Source organism: Lethenteron reissneri, chromosome 4, assembly GCF_015708825.2.
Source record: "Lethenteron reissneri isolate LAM-NWPU_2019-01 chromosome 4, ASM1570882v1, whole genome shotgun sequence".
In the NCBI taxonomy this organism is placed as follows: Eukaryota; Metazoa; Chordata; class Hyperoartia; order Petromyzontiformes; family Petromyzontidae; genus Lethenteron; species Lethenteron reissneri.
In genome coordinates, this window is record NC_083782.1 from 5,571,885 (window position 1) to 5,592,557 (window position 20,673).

The following is a 20,673-nucleotide window of genomic DNA, read 5'->3' on the forward strand; positions in this document are numbered from 1 at the left end:
ATTCTCAGTGTTTGTCATAGGCAGTGTTGTTACCTGTAATGTATAGGGACTCGTTTGAAAACAAACTTTCGAAGCGTTGTCTTTGTAAAGGACTTTTCAATCCAGACGAGTCCGTGTTTTCTTCAGAAATTGTTTTTGGCTGTGTTCATCATAAATGCATCTCGTCTGCATGTCAGTGTCAGTGGGTCGAGTGATTCTCATCTTAACCATAGCTTTGCTGAACAGTTATTTTCACACATTCGATGAATTTGCAGCAGTCCAGGTCCCAAGTATAACGAAGTGTGGGACATCATACGAATGTGAGATGCCCAAGAGCTGTTAACAGAGTCGTGTGGTGTTTGTGTGTGCTCAATGCGAACTTTTTTCGACAGTATCGGAACTTGTCATGTTGAGTGTGTGACATATTTGTCAATCAAAAACATTTTCCTGCTGCTTTTGACGTCCACTTTGTGAATAAATTAACATAAATTAGCACACTAAAGTTGACATCGCAAAAAGCAAATCTTGTTTACTCTACCAGATTTTGTGACATTTTGTAACTGACTTTTTTGTTCTCCAGAAATAAATGTACCAATGCACATAAAAAAGACAGATGAGAGAGATGAGAGAGATATTGTAGAGTGATGAGTTAGAGAGAGAGCGACGTGAGAGAATGATGAGATGAGAGAGATTGTATAGAGAGTGAGAGAATGATAAGAGGGAGAGAAGAGAGATGAGATTGTATAGAGAGTGAGAGAACGACGTGAGAGTCAGAGTCAAACAAGCGTCACGCCCTCCCCTGCGATGTCGCAATCGCAGCAGACGAGCGGCATGGAGTCCAACAACGTCCTGTGAGTAGCGCTCCCTCCGTGCTCTATCCACTGCTGGATTAAAGGGACGATCCCCCTCGATGTAACAGCTGCTGCTGTTGTTGTTGCTGCTTGGCTCATTGTTCAAGTCGCTCGCTCCGTCTCCGCGGTGGACGTGTCTCTTGACCGTGTCCGCCGTGACTGCACGTGCACACTCCTTATAGATGTGTCCGCACTAACGCACGCACATAGTGCACAATTACATACTTGGGCGTGTGTGAGTGTAAATGATGTTAAGCGTCAGGCCGCTTGAACTTGCACACAGCGCAGTGTTTCACTGTGTTCGCGTTGGGAGCTGGACGCAACGTGTTAATGTAAACACGTGTGATGGTGCAAGCTACGTGCAGAGTCATCATGACGCTGCTTTTTTACGGCAATTTGCAGGTGCCTCGAGTGTTTAACTTAAGGATGACTCGTAAATGTATAATGGTCGTTGCATTTGTGGAGAAATAAAAGTGAGAATTAAGCCGCGTGCTATTACGACACGTTGAGGCCTAGCGATTGGAGTACACACCGGTCTCGGCTAGATGCTCCTACCCGGCTGACCTCGCCGTGTAGGCGGCCGGCGTCTCGCCGGTGTCACGGTGACACTGACACGCTTGTGCGTGTTATTTGTTGTTGTTAATAATGATTTGCTCTAAACAGCTTTGTCAAACAAAAGGCAATTCCCTATTTTTGTTGATTTGTGTTACCAGTTACGGTCTTAATCTAGATTTGAAGCTTTCTTTGGTTCTTTCGGTAAAAAATAAAATAAGTTATTTTAAATTATTTTATTTTATACCTACGTGACTTTACCGAAAGAACCAAAGAGTAAAGTTACGGACTTGTAAAAATGTGTATTTAAATCGATATAGTAGGGTGCGTCTGTGAATTGCCCCCCACCCCGATCACCCCGACAGCTTAAAAGTTGACCCTGGATGGTGCTGGGATAGGTGACCCCCAATGCATACCAAGGTGCTATAGGCTACGGGGGCCACGCGCTGGACAGGTCTCTACCTAGTGCGGCACAATCACTACAATATCTGCCCCCACGCCTTTACCAACCTGCAGTGACCAGCGTGGTGAAGTATGGTCAAATAACACCCCCTCCCCCCACCCTAACCAGCACACATTCGAGGGCTCTAACATTGACACGAACCCGTTGAGGCTAAACGTGTCTTTGAACGGAGAGGTGGGGTATTGATTTGAATAATCCAGTCTGTAAGTAATTAAATCATCTTCTTGGTTCTTTCGGTAAAGTCACGTAGAAGGAAAATAATAAAATAATAAAAATAAAACATAATAAAATAATTCTCACGACGTTTCGGCCACAACGCAAGCAGCCGTCTTCCTTCTACGTGACTTTACCGAAAGAACCAAGAAGATGAATCCCTGCAGTCACGAAAGCTTTAAACCCAATTAAATCATCTTGTAAGATTCAAAGTGCAAGTCCCGTTTAATATCTCGAGGTTTGTCATCACAGAGCATATGTCCCGTACGGGAATAATAATGACGGTGGTGGTGGTGGACATTGTGATGCCGATTTTATTTTTTCAATGTCAGCTTCAACTAATCTGTTATCGCATCAAACATTGGCAAACTATTCACACTAAAAAAAAAAATGTTTTAACTAGTTCATGTTATTTTGTGAAAATGTAAGAACATTCTGAATATATAAAATCGGCAAAATAAAGTGTCCCTTTGTGTTTGCAAAATACACAATGTTGATTTTTTTTGTAAAAACATAAAACAGATTTTGAATTTATGTAACTTTGCATACGTTACAGACTTAGGATGTGCACGTTTGCAAGTGTGTGAATGTGTTCAGTGGGGAGCGGTGGCGCTGTGGTTAGCGCACACTGCGCTACGAACCTGGCAACCAAAATTAAATTCCCACTCGCAGCCAACATCGGTGACGAATATCTGAACCGGTAGACACGGCATTAAATGAGGACCTGGGGCAGTGTGTAAACATCAGCACTGGGGAGACAAAGGCGTCCGGGCATGGTGCTGGTCACCCCAACGCCTTGCATGCTGTGGCGGCCTTAATAGGTGCTCGCTACCAGCACTTGTCCCAAGAGCATGTAAGAAGCTATACGGGGGATCTTTGCCTTCTAGATGTGTTCAGTAACATCACATAATTAAACTAGCCATTATTAACAAACAAAAAACCTTCCACGATTCATCATACGATGCACAGAGGCTCCCCGGCCTCAGTCCTATAGAGATAAGGTTTTTTTTCCCATATTATAAAAAAAAAAATCTGCTTGTGCAACATATTCACCAACTGACAGTTACACAACACGGTCGATCGCATGTAGCAAGACTCGACTTGTTTGGGCAAGACAGCACAAGCGGCCCTGCTCCTGGCTGCAAGATGAGATACACGGGAGGGCATGCCTGCAAGTTGCGTTAATTGAACCAGAAAACTTCCATTGTACACCATCGTTTGCACTGACCGTCTTGAAGATCCTCCACCAACTCCTGCCGACCTCTTCCGTCTCGTCTCACTCCCCCTCTTCACACGCTCTTACGTGTCCCCTCTCATTGCGCTCTACTCCTCTCTTGTGCACTCTACTAGCTTTCGCTCATCTCTCTCTCTCTCTGCTTCCATCCACATGCTCTCCTATCTCTCTCAATCTCACTCTACTCTCCTCCACGCAACTCCTCAGCTACAGCAACCAAGACTTTCCGCCGAAGCCCCTGGCCATCTTCACTGCGCCATCGCTGCCCTGATTCACATTGCGAGTCGCAAATAATTTTAGGGATCCATCTATTTACCTTTCTAAAACCATTAGTCAAATAAACAGTACTTATTAAATTTCGATTGAAAGCTTTTGTTACTGCAGGGATTCATATTATTGGTTCTTTCGGTAAAGTCACGTAGAAGGGAAATAATAAAAAAGAAGTATTCTATTTTATTTTATAAAAAAGAAGTAAAATAATAAAATAAAATAGAATACTTCTTTTTTATAAAATAAAATAGAATACTTATTTTTTTTTTCCCTTCTACGTGACTTTACCGAAAGTACCAAGAATAGTATTTATTAATTCGTAGAGCATCTTAACGGAATTTTATAACGCCTTAACCGCGGCGTTTTACAAAGCATTAGCAACGGCACAACGTGTGTGAATGTAACGGTGGAGATGAGGTGAATGAATTAGATGAGAGGAAGCAATGGGGGAAATAATCTGTGATGGTGCGTGAATTCGGTAAAAGTGAAATTGATGACAGTAAATGATGACGAATGGAATTAATGCATGGGGAATGAGTGATAGCTTTATAATGAGAATATGAAGCGGGAACTAGCATAACATCAACTTGTAAGTCCATTATGGGTAATAATAATCCCTGCAAGGGGATGCTGCTGTGTTGTAGTGGTTAGCACACTGGTGTGACTTCCAATCCAGAGGTCGGTGGTTCAATCTCCCGGCGTGGCATTTGAAACAATAGGCAGATATTTTATTTAATCACCCCCCCCCTCCGCCTCTGTCCACCCAGCAGTATAAATGGGGAGACCAGAGTCAATCAGCAAGGTGCATGTGGCGGTTAAATTTCGATTTAAAGCTTTCGTGACTGCAGGGATTCATCTTCTTGGTTCTTTCGGTAAAGTCACGTAGAATGGAAAAAAATAATTAAAATATTGTTTTATAATGTTTTCTTTTTATTATTTTATTATTTCCATTCTACGTGACTTTACCGAAAAAACCAAGAAGAAGGTGCATGTGGTGGAGTCAAGTGTGGGAACTGCCCACCTTTTACAAAAAGTTTGGCCGGTGTGGAATAGGAGTCGAAAATTACCATCTAGGGCGGTGTTTCTCAAACTTGTTTGGCCCGCGTAGCACTCAGCCGATGCAAACATTTCTACGGACCCCCGAGCCCCCTCACCCCTGGTGACAAAATGCATTCACTTATCTCTATAAATACCAGTAATGAAATATTATTAATTTGACCGGATTTATTTTTTACGCAGCTATACGGTTTTGTTTACCGATGAAGTTGTCATTTCAATTTTAGGGTTAGGGCAGTTTAATGACGGTAGTTTACCTAAATCCATTTTTTTAAATGAAATATCAGTAAAATATTAATGAATATCAAAAACAAAAGGTGTATAAACGTTGTTATTATTGTCCGGGTCAACCTGCGTTTGCATCACAGCCCCGCGGACCACCTGGAGGACCGTCATGGACCACCTGGTGGTGTGGGGTCCACACTTTTAGAATCACTGCTGCAGAGGGGCGCTCTCTAGAGCTCCCTATAGTAGAAGCCCTTGACCAACTGGCTGGAACAAGTAATTGCAGGGCTGTGTCTTTACCCCTTAGGTTCGTGTGACAATTTTCGTGATAATTTAGCCACCTATTTGCGCTCTGTCTGCTTCTGCCTCTGTGACTTGCCCGCGGAAGACGCGTTTCTAAACTAAACTATAAAAAATATATTTTACCAGGTAAGGCCCACTGAGCTATGTGGATTTTTTTCAGAAGTGACCTGGCGATCACAAATGATAGCTCAACGAAGTGGCTTATCACTTGGAAGTGTATGTCAGCCAAATACTCTAAACGCGTGTTGATTCTAAATGTGGAGGGAGAACCCGGAGAACAAATCCACGTGATCACGGGGAGAGAGACACGCAAACTCCAAATATACAGGCGTTGTCAGAGTCGGGATCGAACCCACGACCTCCTGTATGCCAGACGAGGTAGCTAACATCTCGCCGCCGTGTAAACGAGAAGCGCAAATGGTAAATCCCGCTGCGGTTGTCGCGTTTCCCCGGCAGACCGGCCAAGTTCCCGGAACTGAAGAATGACGCGTTCCTGAAGGCGGCGCGTGGAGAGCAGACGGACTTCGTGCCCGTGTGGTGCATGCGGCAAGCGGGGAGGTACCTTCCAGGTGCGTTCAATGCTTCATTTCTCAATAAATATGTTTTCTCCGGCTCGCTGCTAGACTGTGGAATAGGTTGCACGGAACTCGCAGCCACAGCCGTAGCGACAGGTACGCTCGATGCGTTGTGCCGGGCGTGGAAATATTTTCCGGGTTCGCTGGGAAAAATGGAGTACATACCCACGTATACACGCTTTGACCACATTTATACAGGGGCTTAAATTTTTCACCGAATATCTTCTGAGTTTTATAATGACAAATCTCAAAGACAAGCTGCGGAGCGACTGCCACATTGGTTAGCGCACTGCGCTATCCATCCGGTGACCTGAGTTCGATTCCTGGCCAACATGAGCAGCGAGTGGTGTTCACTGAATCGGTCCTGGTCCTTCCTCTAGCCCTTCACCAACCTGCGCCGACCAGCCTTGGTGAAGTATGGTCGACTGTGGCTTGACAGAACACCGATAATTATTTTCTATTAAATTTAGCAGACAATCAGTCACCCTTGTTATGAAATTCCTGTCTGGTTGAGTCTTCAAAAAAAACACACCAATGCCTTTCGCAATAATTTTATTTTATCATTATGAATACTGTCATTTTAAATTAGGGCAGTTCCACCAATTAGCCAACATCACGATCATAATTTCAAAACCATCTCTAATAAACACGGGTTGTCATTGTGATGCTAATTATCTACGATTTAGGAAAGAGTGGCTCATTTATAGAAGAAGTCGATGGATTGACACACACACACAGAACTGAATGTGTCATCACCACCATCCCAGCGAGGAGGAAATGGCGCGGTTATCCCGCGTACGTCCGACACCACCGCGGTATCTCAAGAACGTTTCTGTCTCTTATCGAGAGAGGTGGACACACTATTTAAAACTATTTAACCATATTAATTGGGTCTTTCGGTAAAGTCACGTAGTTAGGTTGAAAGAAAATAACAAACAAAAAACTACGACGTTTCGAACGCAACACAAGCGGTCGTCTTCAGGAAAAGACGGCTGCTTGTGTTGCGATCGAAACGTCTCATAGTTTTTAGTGTTTTGTTATTTTTTTTGGAATCTACATGACTTTACCGAAAGACCCAAAGAATATGAATTCCTGCAGTCACGAAAGCTTTAAGTCACTATTTAACCAGGTAGGGCCTACTGAGCTCTATAGCTTGTTTTCAGAAGCGACCTGGCCACAAATGATAGCTCAACCGAGTGGCACCGCACGTGGAAATGTATAGCAGCCAAATACTCTAAACGTATGTTTCTAAAACATGGAGGGAAAAACTTGAGGACCTGGAGAAAAATCCACGCGACCACGGGGAGAGAGACACGCAAACTCCAAATATACAGCAGCAGGCGTCAGGGTCAAGATCGAACCCCCGACCTGCTGTAGACCAGTCGAGGTAGTTAACATCTCCTAGCCACCGTGATGATGATGATGAGAGAGAGACACGCAAACTCCAAATACACAGCAGGCGTCAGGGTCTGGATCGAACCCACGACCTGCTGTATACCAGGCGAGGTAGTGGACATCTCCTAGCCACCGTGGCACCCACGCAGTACACAGACCACCGTCGCTATCCGTCCCGTCTCAAATCATCAACCACCGGCGCCGTCGTTGAGAGCAGAACCCGAGCGTTCGAGATAAGCGGACAAATTCGCCTCCTTCATCCACCATCCGTCTCTCCGCACGAGGTAGTTAACATTTTGCCACCGTGGCATCCGAGAGACCCTAAAGTGGTCGGCACACTCTGCCCAAGTAAAAAAAAAAATCCACTTCACCATTCTACCAATGATTACCCACGTCTTGAACGCATCTCAAACCTGTACATCTGAGGCCGTGCAACTGTCCGTTGAATACGTCCCGCCTGTGCATTCACAGGAGCGCACTTTGCAGTCAAGCAGGCGGTTACATCATCTAGCTGTACATCTTGGCTGTACATCTTGGGCTTATGTAATTCGTACTGTTCCTGTGGGTTTATTGAAATCTTATTTCCACTCCGAGGCATTAACACAGAATCTGCCTCACCATATCAGTTTTAAGTCATTTGGTTACCTTTCCTAGACTTTGCACTCCTTTTGTGTTCTGTATTGTTTTTCTTTTTTTGACGTTCTGACCCCGTGCCCCTACTGGACATCCGTGCAAAAGAGCTTCATAGCTCATCGGATTCCTCCTCCAGTAATAAATAAATAAATAGTCTGTATCCGAGTTGATCCTTTGTCTATCCGACACCACTGCCTAATTGGTCACTTGCCTGTGATCAAATCACCCGCGACGCGCCCGATCTCAGCAGCTGTCCAACGCTGAGCAGGGTTGAGGCTGCACAATGCTTGGATGGGCGACTACAAATGCATAAAACAGGTGCCCCAGGATCCCGCGGGGCTACGGTGTCAGCGGAAGGCGGCAAGAGCGGCAATATCATTTATTGTACTGCACTACCCTCCGGCGCCTATGCTTCCCCAGCTTTACCAACCCGCACTGACCAGGGCGGTGAAGTATGGTCAACCAGCCCCCACGACCCGCACAGAGTGGGGAGTCTCATTATTCGTTACTGTGGAGTACCATAAATAAAAGTATATCAAAGCATAATTCCATTCTGTGTCTCTACATTTTCGTATGTATGTTGACATTCTTTCATACTGTACATAGCCAACCGCGCTAATTGGAGGTGCGGGGGAAGGACAACAAACTAAACACAAAGAGCAGTTCTCAATAAATGAGTTTTCATTCTAGATGATGATTTAAAAGTGTGTCGCTCCAGTGGCTTCCTGATATCAGAAGAGCGTTCCTGACGGCCGCGGAAGGACATCTGGGTGCAACGGTGGCAATATGTTAACCACCTCGCCTGGTATCCACGAAGTCATGGGTTCGATCCTGACCCTGACGCCTGTATAATTGGAATTTCCATATTCTCGCCGTGGTCACGTGTATTTTTTCTCCTGGTCCTCCAGTTTTTCCCTCCACGTTTATAAACACGCGTTTAGAGTATTTGGTCGCTATAGATTTCCACACGATAAGCCGCTTCGTTGATCTATCATTTGTGATAGCCAGGTCACTTCTGAAAAAGAGCTACATAGCTCAGTGGCGTTTAAGGTGAAATACAAAATGGTATTGTTTCAGTTTAGAATCTGCGCAATATGATCATTAATATAATGGTTAATATTCAACCCATTAATGTTGCCGCTTGCCTCTTCCAGAATTCCGCGAGACGCGGGCCGGGCAAGACTTCTTCGAGACGTGTCGGAACCCCGAGCTCTGCTGCAAGCTGACTCTGCAGGTGAACACATCGGCAACGGCGGCGGGGCAACGCGATGAATGCGTTGTTAACAACAACAAACAACAACAACAACAACAAACACAAGAGGGAGAAAATTTCGATTGAAAGCTTTCGTGACTGCAGGGATTCATCTTCTTGGTTCTTTCGGTAAAGTCACATAGAATGGAAGTAATAAAATACTAAAAATAAAACATAATAAAATAATTCTCACGACGTTTCGGCCACAACGCAAGCAGCCGTCCTCAGGTGAAGAACAGGTCTGTCGAGAAGACAGAGTCTGAATGACACAGACGCTCCAAGCCTGGGGTATGTCATTCAGATGCTGTCTTCTCGACAGACCTGTTCTTCACCTGAGGACGGCTGCTTGCGTTGTGGCCGAAACGTCGTAAGAATTATTTTATTATGTTTTATTTTTATTATTTTATTATTTCAATTCTACGTGACTTTACCGAAAGAACCAAGAAGACAAGAGGGAGAAGTTTTGGCCCGTCTCGCTCGATCACACGGCCGCTACGAATAAATCAAAATCCGTTCGTCCTCGTGGCACGTGTAGAAGGTGGATGCAGGTGTTTACGTTCGCGTTCAGTGCATTTGAGTGTAAGTGAATGGTAAAGGCGCAGCCCTGCAATTGCTTGCTCATGCCACTGCTACCGGAAGGGCCTCAAACTATAGCCACCTCAAGACAGAGCCCCTCGAGAGCGTAATTTTGGACTTCTATTCCCATGCTGGCCAGACGCATGTCAGTCGACCCGTGGCACCTGGGTCTGCCCCGTGACCTCCTACCAGCGGGCATTCGACACTTCACTTGGCCTCAAGGTGCACATGGCCTGGCACAAGCGTCGTGGTGACGTTACTGCCACTTAGTGGAAAATGGCGGTTGTTGTTGAACTTCTTTCGCGCCGTACGTAGCCAACTGTGTTAATCGGAGGTACAGGGGAAGGACAAGGAGCTAAAATAAAAAGAGGTGTGAGTAACCCACACTGTACCCCACCGTGGTGTACACATTTGTACAGCTGTGTGGACAGTGGTGGCGAGTTGGTGAGTGGGAGGCAAGATAGATTACAAAAACGCCCGCCATCGTTTCAACCAGCCGCGCCAGGAGATGGAATCGAAAGCGGCGTACCCTGGATTGCAGGTGCAGTGCGCTGCCCGCCATCACACCGCTGTGGTAGCGGCCTTCACGAGTCCTCTACGGACCGGGAATAATCGCCTCCTCGGTGCACGATTCCACGCGTGTATTGGCGAGTAGCACGTGCGCTCGACGAACCGTTGCAGCACGAGACCACGGTGGGGGTGGCATCCCTGTCAACCCCTTATCCAGTGCCCCACCTTATCACAGACCAATTCAGACCTTATTGGTTACCCCGTGCCCCTTATAAATCTCAACGTTCATCCTGCAAAGTCCCATCACAAGGGAGATACACAAATAGAAAACGTTTTAATTAGCCCGTATTGAAACGGCTGCACGCCGTATAGACCTGAAAACTCAATTTCCCTGTACAAGAATACGGGGTAAACCGTATGGGTCGACAAACATGGGGTGGGGGCCGGAGATGGTGGCAGCGGTCTAGGGAAGACCCCATCCAGCAGGAGATAGAGCGCGTTTGCCGGTTACGATGAAGGAGACCTCGCGCGCTTTGGTTCCGTTCATTTTTATTCTTTGTTTCCGCAGCCGATCCAGAGATTTGCGCTCGACGCCGCCATCATCTTCTCCGACATCTTGGTGGTGCCGCAGGTCAGAGGTCGCGCGAATGACGACGGCGATCTCGCCGCCCCACGCCTACGATCCGAGTCGCCAAAACCCAATCGGATCTGGGCAGCTAAGCTGGTTGTAGCCTGGGTAGCGCTTTTGATGAGTGCTTGCCTAGCGTTAAACAAAACAACAACAGGTGTTACAGGCTGCTGCGTATTGCGCATTCTATGTCTTTAAACTTCTTTCGCACCGTACGTGGCCAACCGTGCTAATCGGAGGTGCGGGGGAAAGACAACAAACCAAACACAACGCAATTGTAAAGAAATTCGTTTTCAATCTATATTTAAAAGTGCATAGCTCCGGTGGCTTCCTAGTATCGGAAGGAAGAGCATTCCAGACGGCCGCAGAAGCGCACCTCAAAGCTCGCGATGCGGTTACCACTGTCTTTGTTCGCCGGCTCGTCAAAAGCCGCTGCTGCTGCTGATGCTGCTGCTGCGAGGATGACCGGAGTGTCCAGCGAGTTGTATCGCGGTTCGTCTGTGGCGAGCGCTGCGTGTGTGACGAGGGCGCTGTCGGCGCGTGTGCCAGGCGATGGGCATGGAGGTGGTGATGACCCCGGGGAAGGGCCCCACCTTCCCGCAGCCGCTGGCCGACCCCGCCGAGCTGTCGCGTCTCCGCGAGCACGTGGACGTGCAGCAGCACCTGGGCTACGTGTTCCGCGCGATCACGCTCACGCGGCACCGCCTGGAGGGCCGCGTGCCCCTCATCGGCTTCTCCGGGGCCCCCGTGCGTAACGCCCCCCCCCCGCCATCCACTTCCGCCCCCCCGTCCCCCCCCCCCTTCTCGTCGCAGGGTCTCGACTTCAGTGTCCAATCAGACACAGTCAACACCCTCACCGTTATCCCCGTATATAGTTGTTGGTTAGGAAGAATACGGGGAACCGGGCACGGAAATGTGTAAATTACACCTCCGACGCACAGCATGGGAAACACGCACACACGTTGCTGTGCGCAACGCGTGTGCGTGTTTCCCATGCTGTGCGCAACGCGTGTGCGTGTTTCCCATGCTGTGCGCAACGCGTGTGGGATGCACGGGTACACGATAAACGCGCGCACGTACGGGTACGTTGTATATCCGTCAAGGTGACTCGGAGGCAAGAGTTCAAATAGCGGTTGTGGAGTTGACTCGGTCCATCATGCCGCTGGGCCCGATAAAACTAGTACCAGTTTTGTGTGGAAGTCGGGAATGGTTGTCCTATGGAGGGACTCGCCCTGACTCTAGGAACGTGGAATTTCCACTCCTGGCCCTGGCAGGGCTGTAAACGGGAGATGAGCACAAACGCTTCATTGCTCACCTGAGCAGGAAACCACTGCGACAGACGCACTCGCTATTTATTTTCATATCCCGCAACTTCGATTAGCACGCTTCGCTATGTACGGTGCGAAAGAAGTTCAGCACACATACGTACGTACTACATACGTGTCAGATCACATTAGTTTTATTTTCCTAAACAATATTCCCTCTGTAAAGTCAAGTAGAAGGGAATAATAAAAATAAAACAAAACAAAATTCTCACGACGTTTCGATTGCAACACAAGCAATCATCATCAGGTGTGAAAACCTCAGCAAGAAAATTAGAAAAAAACCGGCACTTTTTTTCAATTTTCTTGCTGTAGTTTTCATACCTGATGATGATTGCTTGTGTTGCAATCGAAACAGTCGTGAGAATTGTTATAGTTTTATTATTTTATTGTTTCCCTTCTACGTGACTTTACCGAAAGAACCAAGAATATGAATCCCTGCAGTCACGAAAGCTTTAAATCGAAAAATATTCCCTCTCTTGCGGTACCCATCTTTAATGAGAACTCTCTCAATGCTACCACGGTGACCTTGCCATCACGTGTTTTTATGATCCAGAGATAAAAAAATTCGGAAAATCATCGGTAGAAATTGCCACCCTGAATCGTACCGATAACCATTTTTGGGCCCAAGGCTCAAGGATCCCCCAAAATGTTGAGTGAAGTCTTCCCCTTTTCGCAGTGGACGCTGATGACGTACATGATCGAGGGCGGAGGCTCCCCCACGCAGTCGCGAGCTAAGCGGTGGCTCTACCAGCACCCGGAGGCGAGCCACCGCCTCCTCTCGTCGCTCACCTGCGTCATCGTCGAGTACCTGGTGGGCCAGGTGGCCGCCGGGGCACAGGTGCTGCCCCCCCTACCCCCGCATCCCTAACCCCCCCAACCCCCCACCTCACCACATCACCATCGTTACCACCACCACCACCAAAGACGTGGATCCCCCGTATAGCCATAACGGACAGTTGGGGCAAGTGCTGTTAGCGCGCACCGATAAAGGCCGGCACGGCACACGACGGGGTGGTGTGTTCGGCACCACGCCCGGCCGCCTTTGTCTTCCAAGTGGTGATGTTTACACATTGCACCAGGCACTCATTTGATGCCGAATCGACCTAGGGAAGGCCCAGGAGCAGTTCAGACAATTGTCATCGGTGTTGGTGGCCGTGAGCGGGAATTGAACTCCGATTGCCGGGTTCGCAGCACTGCGCCACCACCACCGCACCTCCAATTAGCACGGTTGGCTACGTACGGTGCAAAAGAAGTTCAACATACAGACATACACACATACACTCCACAGACATGTGCAAAGCCCCCCCCCGCTCCGGGAAGATTGACGTAAAATAAATATTGAAAAGGGGGGTAAAAGGCACTGTTTGTGACGATTTGTCACCGACCGTGTTTCTACCGTGCAGGTTTTCAAGCGGCACTCCAATTGTGAGAGAGTAGGCTAGATGCCCGCTAGAGCAGTGGTTCTTAAACGTTACTGCAGCCTTGCGACCCTTTGGTTCTCAATCGTAAAAAAAATATGTAATGTTAAATACATAGTCTTTGACGAAACAAAGTAGTTACTTACGTGCCCGTGCGCAATTTGTGTTTCGATGATTTACCTTCTAAAAAAATCTGGCCATGTCCCGGACCCCCAGAAAGGGCATCTCACACTCCCGGGGGGTGCGTGCTCCCCAGGTTTTAAGAAGAACCACTGCTCTCGAGGGTGAGAGAGTGTTTTGGCCCGCCCGTAGAATTTGGGATCTGGGATGCGATTACTACAGATGGCTCCTTAGCCGTGTGTGCGGGTCGCGAACCATCTGCTGTTTGGCACGACGTCCGACGTTTCGCTCTGCGTGCTGGCAGCTTCTTCATGACCTGAATGTGAATTCAGCACGTGGAGGCTCCTTGACTCGGCCCATCATCCCTCCAGTGTCGATTAAATAGGTACCACTCTGTATGAAAGTAAGTGGTGCTCCTATGGATAGACTTCACCATTGCCATAGGAATATGGAATTTCCACCTCCCTCAATGGTCATTTGAGCAGGAGGTCACTTTGACTGTAACCTTTTCACACTCGGTCATCCGCCCCAATCGTCGTTGGATCCACAGCAGCATTATCCGCCATCACCATGTTCATCGTGTTTCCCGCAAAAACGGTGTTTCCTTCCGTCAGCTGAACGCTATAACTGGAACGCTTCGGGAAATCCTTAAAATAAATTGGCCCTTTTGGCGAATACTTTGGGCGAGAGAGGGAGGCAAGGTGGTGAGAGGGGGGGGAGGAGGGAGGAGGAGGCGTCGCAAGGTAATTACGGGCGCTCCTAACGAAGACACCGTTTATTCTGTGCCCGCCATTAATCTGTCATCGGCCCGTTAACAATAAAGCTTCTTCGTTAGCTGATAATTGTCGCTCTTAGGATGATCCTCACGGTTTAAAACAATCCGAGCGTCTGCCCGCTCGGACGAGCGTCAAACACCGCTCCTTCACGTTCAAATGCGGCGGCCCTCATCGAGTGTCAGAAATTCCACGTTCCCATGGCCAGGGACTGGTCGCGTCACAGGACCGTCGCTGTCGACTTGCCACAAAGCGGCACCCATTCTATCGGCTCTTGGGTCGACTGTCAAGCCGAGATTGTGAACTCGTGGCATTGTGAGTGAACTCACAAAATAGTCCTCATTGAATCAGTCGTCATGGTTACTCTTATCAGTGTAAGAGTAGCGCTAGTGTGGGGAGCGGGGAGCGGTAGTGTAGTGGCTAGCGCACGATTCTACGCACCCAGCGATGAGTATAACAATGTTATGTAGACTTGCCGTAGTCTCAAGCCGCACCTTACCATAATAATAAAAAGGGGGCCTGTCCTGGCCCATCTCCCCCCCTCAACCAGTATATATACGGGGTAGTATCTCTTGGAATCTCTCATTTACTTGATACAGCAAGCGTGCTGTGACGGTTCCACCTGAAGACGGAAGCTTGTGTTGCCTCCGAAACGTCGTGATTTTTATTTTATTTTTATTTTACTTTTATTAATTTAAATTTTTTACCTACGTGACTTTACCGAAAAAACCTAAGAATAAGTATAACAATAATTTCAATTTATCAAGCGCCCCTAAACAATCATCATCAGGGGCCCGGTGCGTTGTGTGAACATCAACACTGGGGAGGCGGCTGGCGTGGTACTGACTACACCACTCTCTCGTGCGACGTGCCGGCCTTCATACGTCCTACTCGCTAACAGCACTTGCCCCAACGGTCTGTGAAGGCTACACGGTCGGGTGGGGGGGATCTTTGTCTGTCTGTGCGCAGGCTCTGCAGGTGTTTGAGTCTCACGCCGGCTGCCTGGGCCCGGCTCAGTTCTCCGAGTTTTCGCTGCCGTACCTGCGGGAGATCGCCACGCGCGTCAAGCAGGGCCTGCGTGACGCGGGCCTCGAGCTCGTCCCCATGGTAACGACGCCATCGTTGTCATACTCGTCATCATCGTTTCGTTCTAAAGAGGATTGAACTTACTGACTAATTTACATCTGATTCATAACGTAATTGTTTTTAATGTACTGCAGTCAATCACTCACTGGCAGTCAGTTGCCTCCTTATCGCTCTGTACCGTGACTTTCATGGTCACTGTTCCCGTGAATGTCATTCGTTGATTCCTCCACCTGTGTTGAGGTCTCTGCCAGACACTGACTGTCTCGTCTCATCCTGCACACTGTTCAACCAGCACCACACTGCAGGTCAAAACAACACACCCACCCACTCACACACACACTTACCTACCCACCCACGCACCCACCCACCCGCTCATTCACCCGCTCACTCACCCGCTCACGTACCCACTCACGCACCCACGCACCCACCCACTCACTCACCCGCTCACGTACCCACGCATGCACTCACCCACTCACGTACCCACTCACCCACCCACTCATGAGTTGGAGCTCGCCAGCTGAATTTGGTCATTGCTGGTTAGATCATTAACTTCCTCGGGAGTGGGGGGGGGGCGACGGAGGGGGGGGCAGTGGAGGGGGGTGCGACGACGTGAACTCTAAATCCATTGCCCCCCACCCCCCCCCCCCCCAAATTATGACTCACCGCTATTTGCATGCCCCTTCCCGGTCCCTTCATCTCGCAGATCGTGTTTGCGAAGGACGGACACTTCGCGCTCAAGGATCTCGCCAACTCCGGCTACGAGGTGGTCGGCCTGGACTGGACCGTCAGCCCCAAGCTGGCACGGTGAGGACAATACAATAGCGGCATCGTCGTCACCGCTACCATCATCACCATCGTTGATCAACAAGAGACAGACGGGCATTGGAGAGCAGATGGTGGGAGACTGGTTGGGCAGATCTGTAGGATTCTGTCTATCTATAGGTCTCTGTGTGAATCTATGGGTCTCTATGTGAGACTACAGGGCTCTGCGTGAGTCTATGGATCTCTGCGTGAGTCTATGGGTCTCTGCCTGAGCATATGGGTCTCTGCGTGAGACTGTGGGTCTCTGTGTGAGTCTATGGGTCTCTGTGTGAGTCTATGGGTCTCTGTGTGAGTCTATGGGTCTCTGTGTGAGTCTATGGGTCTCTGTGTGAGTCTGTGGGTATTTGTGTGAGTCTATGGGTCTCTGCCTGAGCCTATGGGTCTCTGTGTGAATCTGTGGGGTCTCTGTGTGGGTCAATTCATCATCATAATCATCGCCGCCTTCATCATCATCATCATCGTCATCATTGATACCGCTCTCATAAACATTAAAATTATTGATTAAGAAGTCAGTGGGCTGGGGCAGGACACATCGTTAGAAGGGATGGGATGATGCCCCGTGGTCGAGACTTAACGTCCCAGAGCACGTCCACCGTGGAGACGGAGCGACGCGTTGAGGATCGCGTTGCAGGTGGCGCTGCGTAGGCCGTGGCGTTGCCGGACCGTGAGTGGTGGCGACGCCGTTGGGGAGGCGATTCATCCAGCAGTGGCTAACGACGGCGCTGTGGTATTGTCGATTTGGTCCTGCAGGCAGCAGACGGGAGACGAGGTGACGTTGCAGGGAAATCTGGATCCCTGCGCACTCTACTCGCCCAAGGTTCCACTCCCGAGCCAGTGACACTGGCAGCATTCACCTGGCGGCTTTGAAACTTCCTTTCGATAACAGTCACAAGCACACCACTACCATAGCGTCACACCGCTACCATGACGTCACACCACTACCATGATGTCACACCACTACCACAGCATCACACCGCTACCACGTCACACCCCTACCACGTCACACCACTACCATGACGTCACACCACTACCATGACGTCACACCGCTACCATAGTGTCACACCCCGATCACAGCGTCACACCCGACCACAGCATCACACCACTACCATGATGTCACACCACTACCATGACTTCACACCCCTACCATGACGTCACACCACGACCATGACGTCAAAACACAACCATGATGTCACACCACTACCACGTCACACCACTACCACAGCATCACACCCCTACCATGATGTCACACCACTACCACGTCACACCCCTACCACAACGTCACACCCCTACCATGACGTCATACTACTACCACAGTGTCACACCACTACCACAGCGTCATACCCCTACCATAACGTCACACCCCTACCATGACGTCACACCACTACCACAGCGTCACACCCCTACCACAGCGTCACACCCCTACCATGACGTCACACCACTACCACAGCGTCACACCCCTACCACAGCGTCACACCCTAACCACGACATCACACCACTACCACATCGTCAAACCCCTACGTCACACCCTAACTACGACGTCACACCACTACCATGACATCACACACCACTACCACGACGTCACACCCTAACCACGACGTCACACCCCTACGTCACACCCTAACCACGACGTCACACCGTGCTTCGCACGCCCTAACCCCATGCTCCCTCCCTCTCCCCCGTCGCCGCCGTGGTGCAGGAGCGGCTGAGCGAGCTGGCGGGGGAGATGGTGCGCGCGTTTGGAACGCGTCGCTACATCGCCAACCTGGGCCACGGCATCTACCCGGACATGGAGCCCGAGCACCTGGGAGCCTTCGTGGACGCCGTTCACCAGCACTCGCGCAGCATCAACGCCGCGTGAACGCCGCGTGAACACACGTGAACGCGCGTGAACACGCCCACCCACGCGTGAACACGCCCACCCACACGTGAACACGCGTGAACACACGTGAGCATGCGTGAACACGTGTGAACACGTGAACGCACGTGAACGCACGTGAACACGCCCTCCCACGCGTGGGTTAGATCACGTAAAATATGAATGTGTCGTTAGACCCTCCACCACCCGAAACAGCCAATCAAATCAAGGTTTGTCACGTGAAACAAAACGGAGCAAATTCGTTACTAGTTCAGCACTGGCCGTTTGTGTGCTGGAGAGTTAAACCCACGGCGACATTTTACAATTCCGAGTACGACGTTTCGGCCGGTGGTGGCGGGTTTAACGACACGTTGATGTTTACGCGATCTAACCCCCCCCCCCCCCCAAAAAAACCCCTACTAGATGAAAACCACGCCGGTTTTGCTTTTGACAATCGAAACGCGCTAGAGGGCGGTGCGCCAATGCGGTGGTGTTGTCCTGAGATTAACTTCTAATGGGTGAGGTGGGGGGCGGGGGGGACCCTCTATAACTACCGCTTTGTACCATGACATTGAAATAAATGCACTCAATTTGGTGCGAGAGCTGCGAGATGTTTACGGCCTACGCGTTCGCCGCGTTCGCCGCTTGCTGTTTTTGCAGAGGGTGTTCGCGGTTCGAATCCAGCGGCCGCCCTGGTTAATACCGCCGGTGTATAATGACCATAATCAGACCGGAGGAATCCGATGAGCTCTGAAGCTCTATGGGAACCTCATTTGCCATACTCTGATGGTGCATTGTCTTTGAGTTGTGCGCCTTTTGGCGTCATCTGGTCCAACACCATGTGAGACTAGGCTCTAAGGAAAGCTGTCTTGGGTGTGGACCAATCAACTTCAAGGACAGTGCACATTATCAGAGTTATGTCTTTTGTTTGTATTATGACTACAGGTATTGCGGTCTATGCAAACATGACTCCTTGTAAAAAGGTGTCAGTTTTGTTGCCAGAGAGAAGGGTAAAAAAACAATTATCACGAGCTCTGAAGCTCTTTTCCACACGTGTCCAGGATGGCAGCGCTGACCTCCTCAGCACCGCCTGCTTCACTTCACGATGGTCGTTAATGATCCCGTGACGGCATTCACAAGAGGAGGTCGTCATGCGCTCACGTACGGGTCCAGAATTGCCACACTATCCCTCGTGAGTGTAGTTTTATTTTTTACGGACAGCCCTTTGAAATAATATACTCTTAGTTCTTTCGGTAAAGTCACGTAGAAAAAAAATGAAAATAAAATTAATAAAAATCACGACGTTTCGGAGGCAACCCAAGTCTCCGTAGAGGTTATTACACAGCAAAACCTTGGATTGCGAGTAACTTGATCTGCGAGTGTTTTGCAAGACGAGCAAAATTTTTAAAATAAATATTAATTTGATAAACGAGCGAGGTCTTGCAATGCGAGTAGCGCGTGTATACGCTTTGTCTGCCGAGCGTCACGTGATCACAACTGATATACGAGTGCTTTGGATTAAAAACACGTTTCCAGAACGAATTATGCTCGCAATCCAAGGTTTTACTGTATTACGGTATTCCACAAAAATCACACAGCAAACTACTCAATTGGAATTCGACACGCAGCAGCAATCGTCACCCCTCTACTGGCAGCGGATGAATGCCACAGGGTCACTTGCTAATTATCCTCGCTCTCCAGAGTTCTCAACCTGGTCAACAAAATTCTAATTGAACTCGGTGGTTTACAACAGTTGAGACAACAAACACACACGTGGTGTGTGGTTATTATTATTATTATACAGCTGGGTAGACACCCCCCGTCGACAGCCCTGCAAAGGCAGTGGTGGAAATTCCACATTCCTCCAGTGGGGGCCGAGTCCATCCAAGGGACGACGTTGACTTCCCCGCGAGGTGGTACCGATTTTATCGATTTCCCAGAGAGATGATTGAACTATTAAAGGTTTTATTTTACCAGGTAAGGCCCACTGCGCTGTATAGCTCTTTTTTTTATCCTTTATATTAAGTTCGCTTGCTTGCTTACGACCGTGCAAATCTTTCAGTCGTTTTTTAACCCACTTCCCGTGATCCAATCGAGCTGACATTTTGCACACAGACTCGTTGTGCGTAACAATTTATTTTCGTGAAAAAAATTCCAATATTTTACACTTTTTAGGAAACAAAAAAATTCATATTTAATTTAAAATACCAATGTGATAAAAATGAAACTCTTACTCAAGAAAAACAGAAATGAATAATAAAATAAAACCGATGCCACGCATATAAAGGATTTATAGTGAAAAACTTTGTTTTTACGGGTTAATTTTTTGTTTGTTTAGAAACGACCTGGCGATCACAATTGATAGTTCAACAAAAGTGGCTTATCACATGGACATTTATAGCGGTCAAATACTCCAAACGCGTGACGTTGATTATAAATGTGGAGGGAAAACCCGGAGGACCCGGAGAAAAATCCACGCGACCACGGGGAGAGAGAGACACGCAAACTCCCAAATATACAGCAGCAGCAGGCATCAGGGTCGGGATTGAACCCACGATC

At 48.6% G+C, this 20,673-nt stretch overlaps 1 protein-coding gene across 1 annotated transcript; it reads left to right on the forward strand.

The window, feature by feature from the left end:
* Positions 1–629: 629 nt before the first annotated feature.
* On the forward strand, positions 630–18,721 carry UROD (uroporphyrinogen decarboxylase). The gene is made up of 10 exons (XM_061563606.1): positions 630–830; positions 5,603–5,715; positions 8,904–8,983; positions 10,656–10,718; positions 11,265–11,462; positions 12,717–12,878; positions 15,321–15,458; positions 16,141–16,241; positions 17,010–17,076; positions 17,956–18,721. The coding sequence occupies exons 1-10, from the start codon at positions 784–786 to the stop codon at positions 18,115–18,117; spliced, it is 1,131 nt and encodes a 376-aa protein (XP_061419590.1). The 5' UTR covers positions 630–783; the 3' UTR covers positions 18,118–18,721.
* Positions 18,722–20,673: the final 1,952 nt, after the last annotated feature.

Coding starts and splice junctions, on each gene's coding strand:
- UROD (XM_061563606.1), top strand. CDS start 784: ATGTCGCAATCGCAGCAGACGAGCGGCATGGAGTCCAACAACGTCCT. Junction 831..5,602: donor ATGGAGTCCAACAACGTCCT/GTGAGTAGCGCT, acceptor TTTCCCCGGCAG/ACCGGCCAAGTTCCCGGAAC. Junction 15,459..16,140: donor GCCTCGAGCTCGTCCCCATG/GTAACGACGCCA, acceptor TTCATCTCGCAG/ATCGTGTTTGCGAAGGACGG.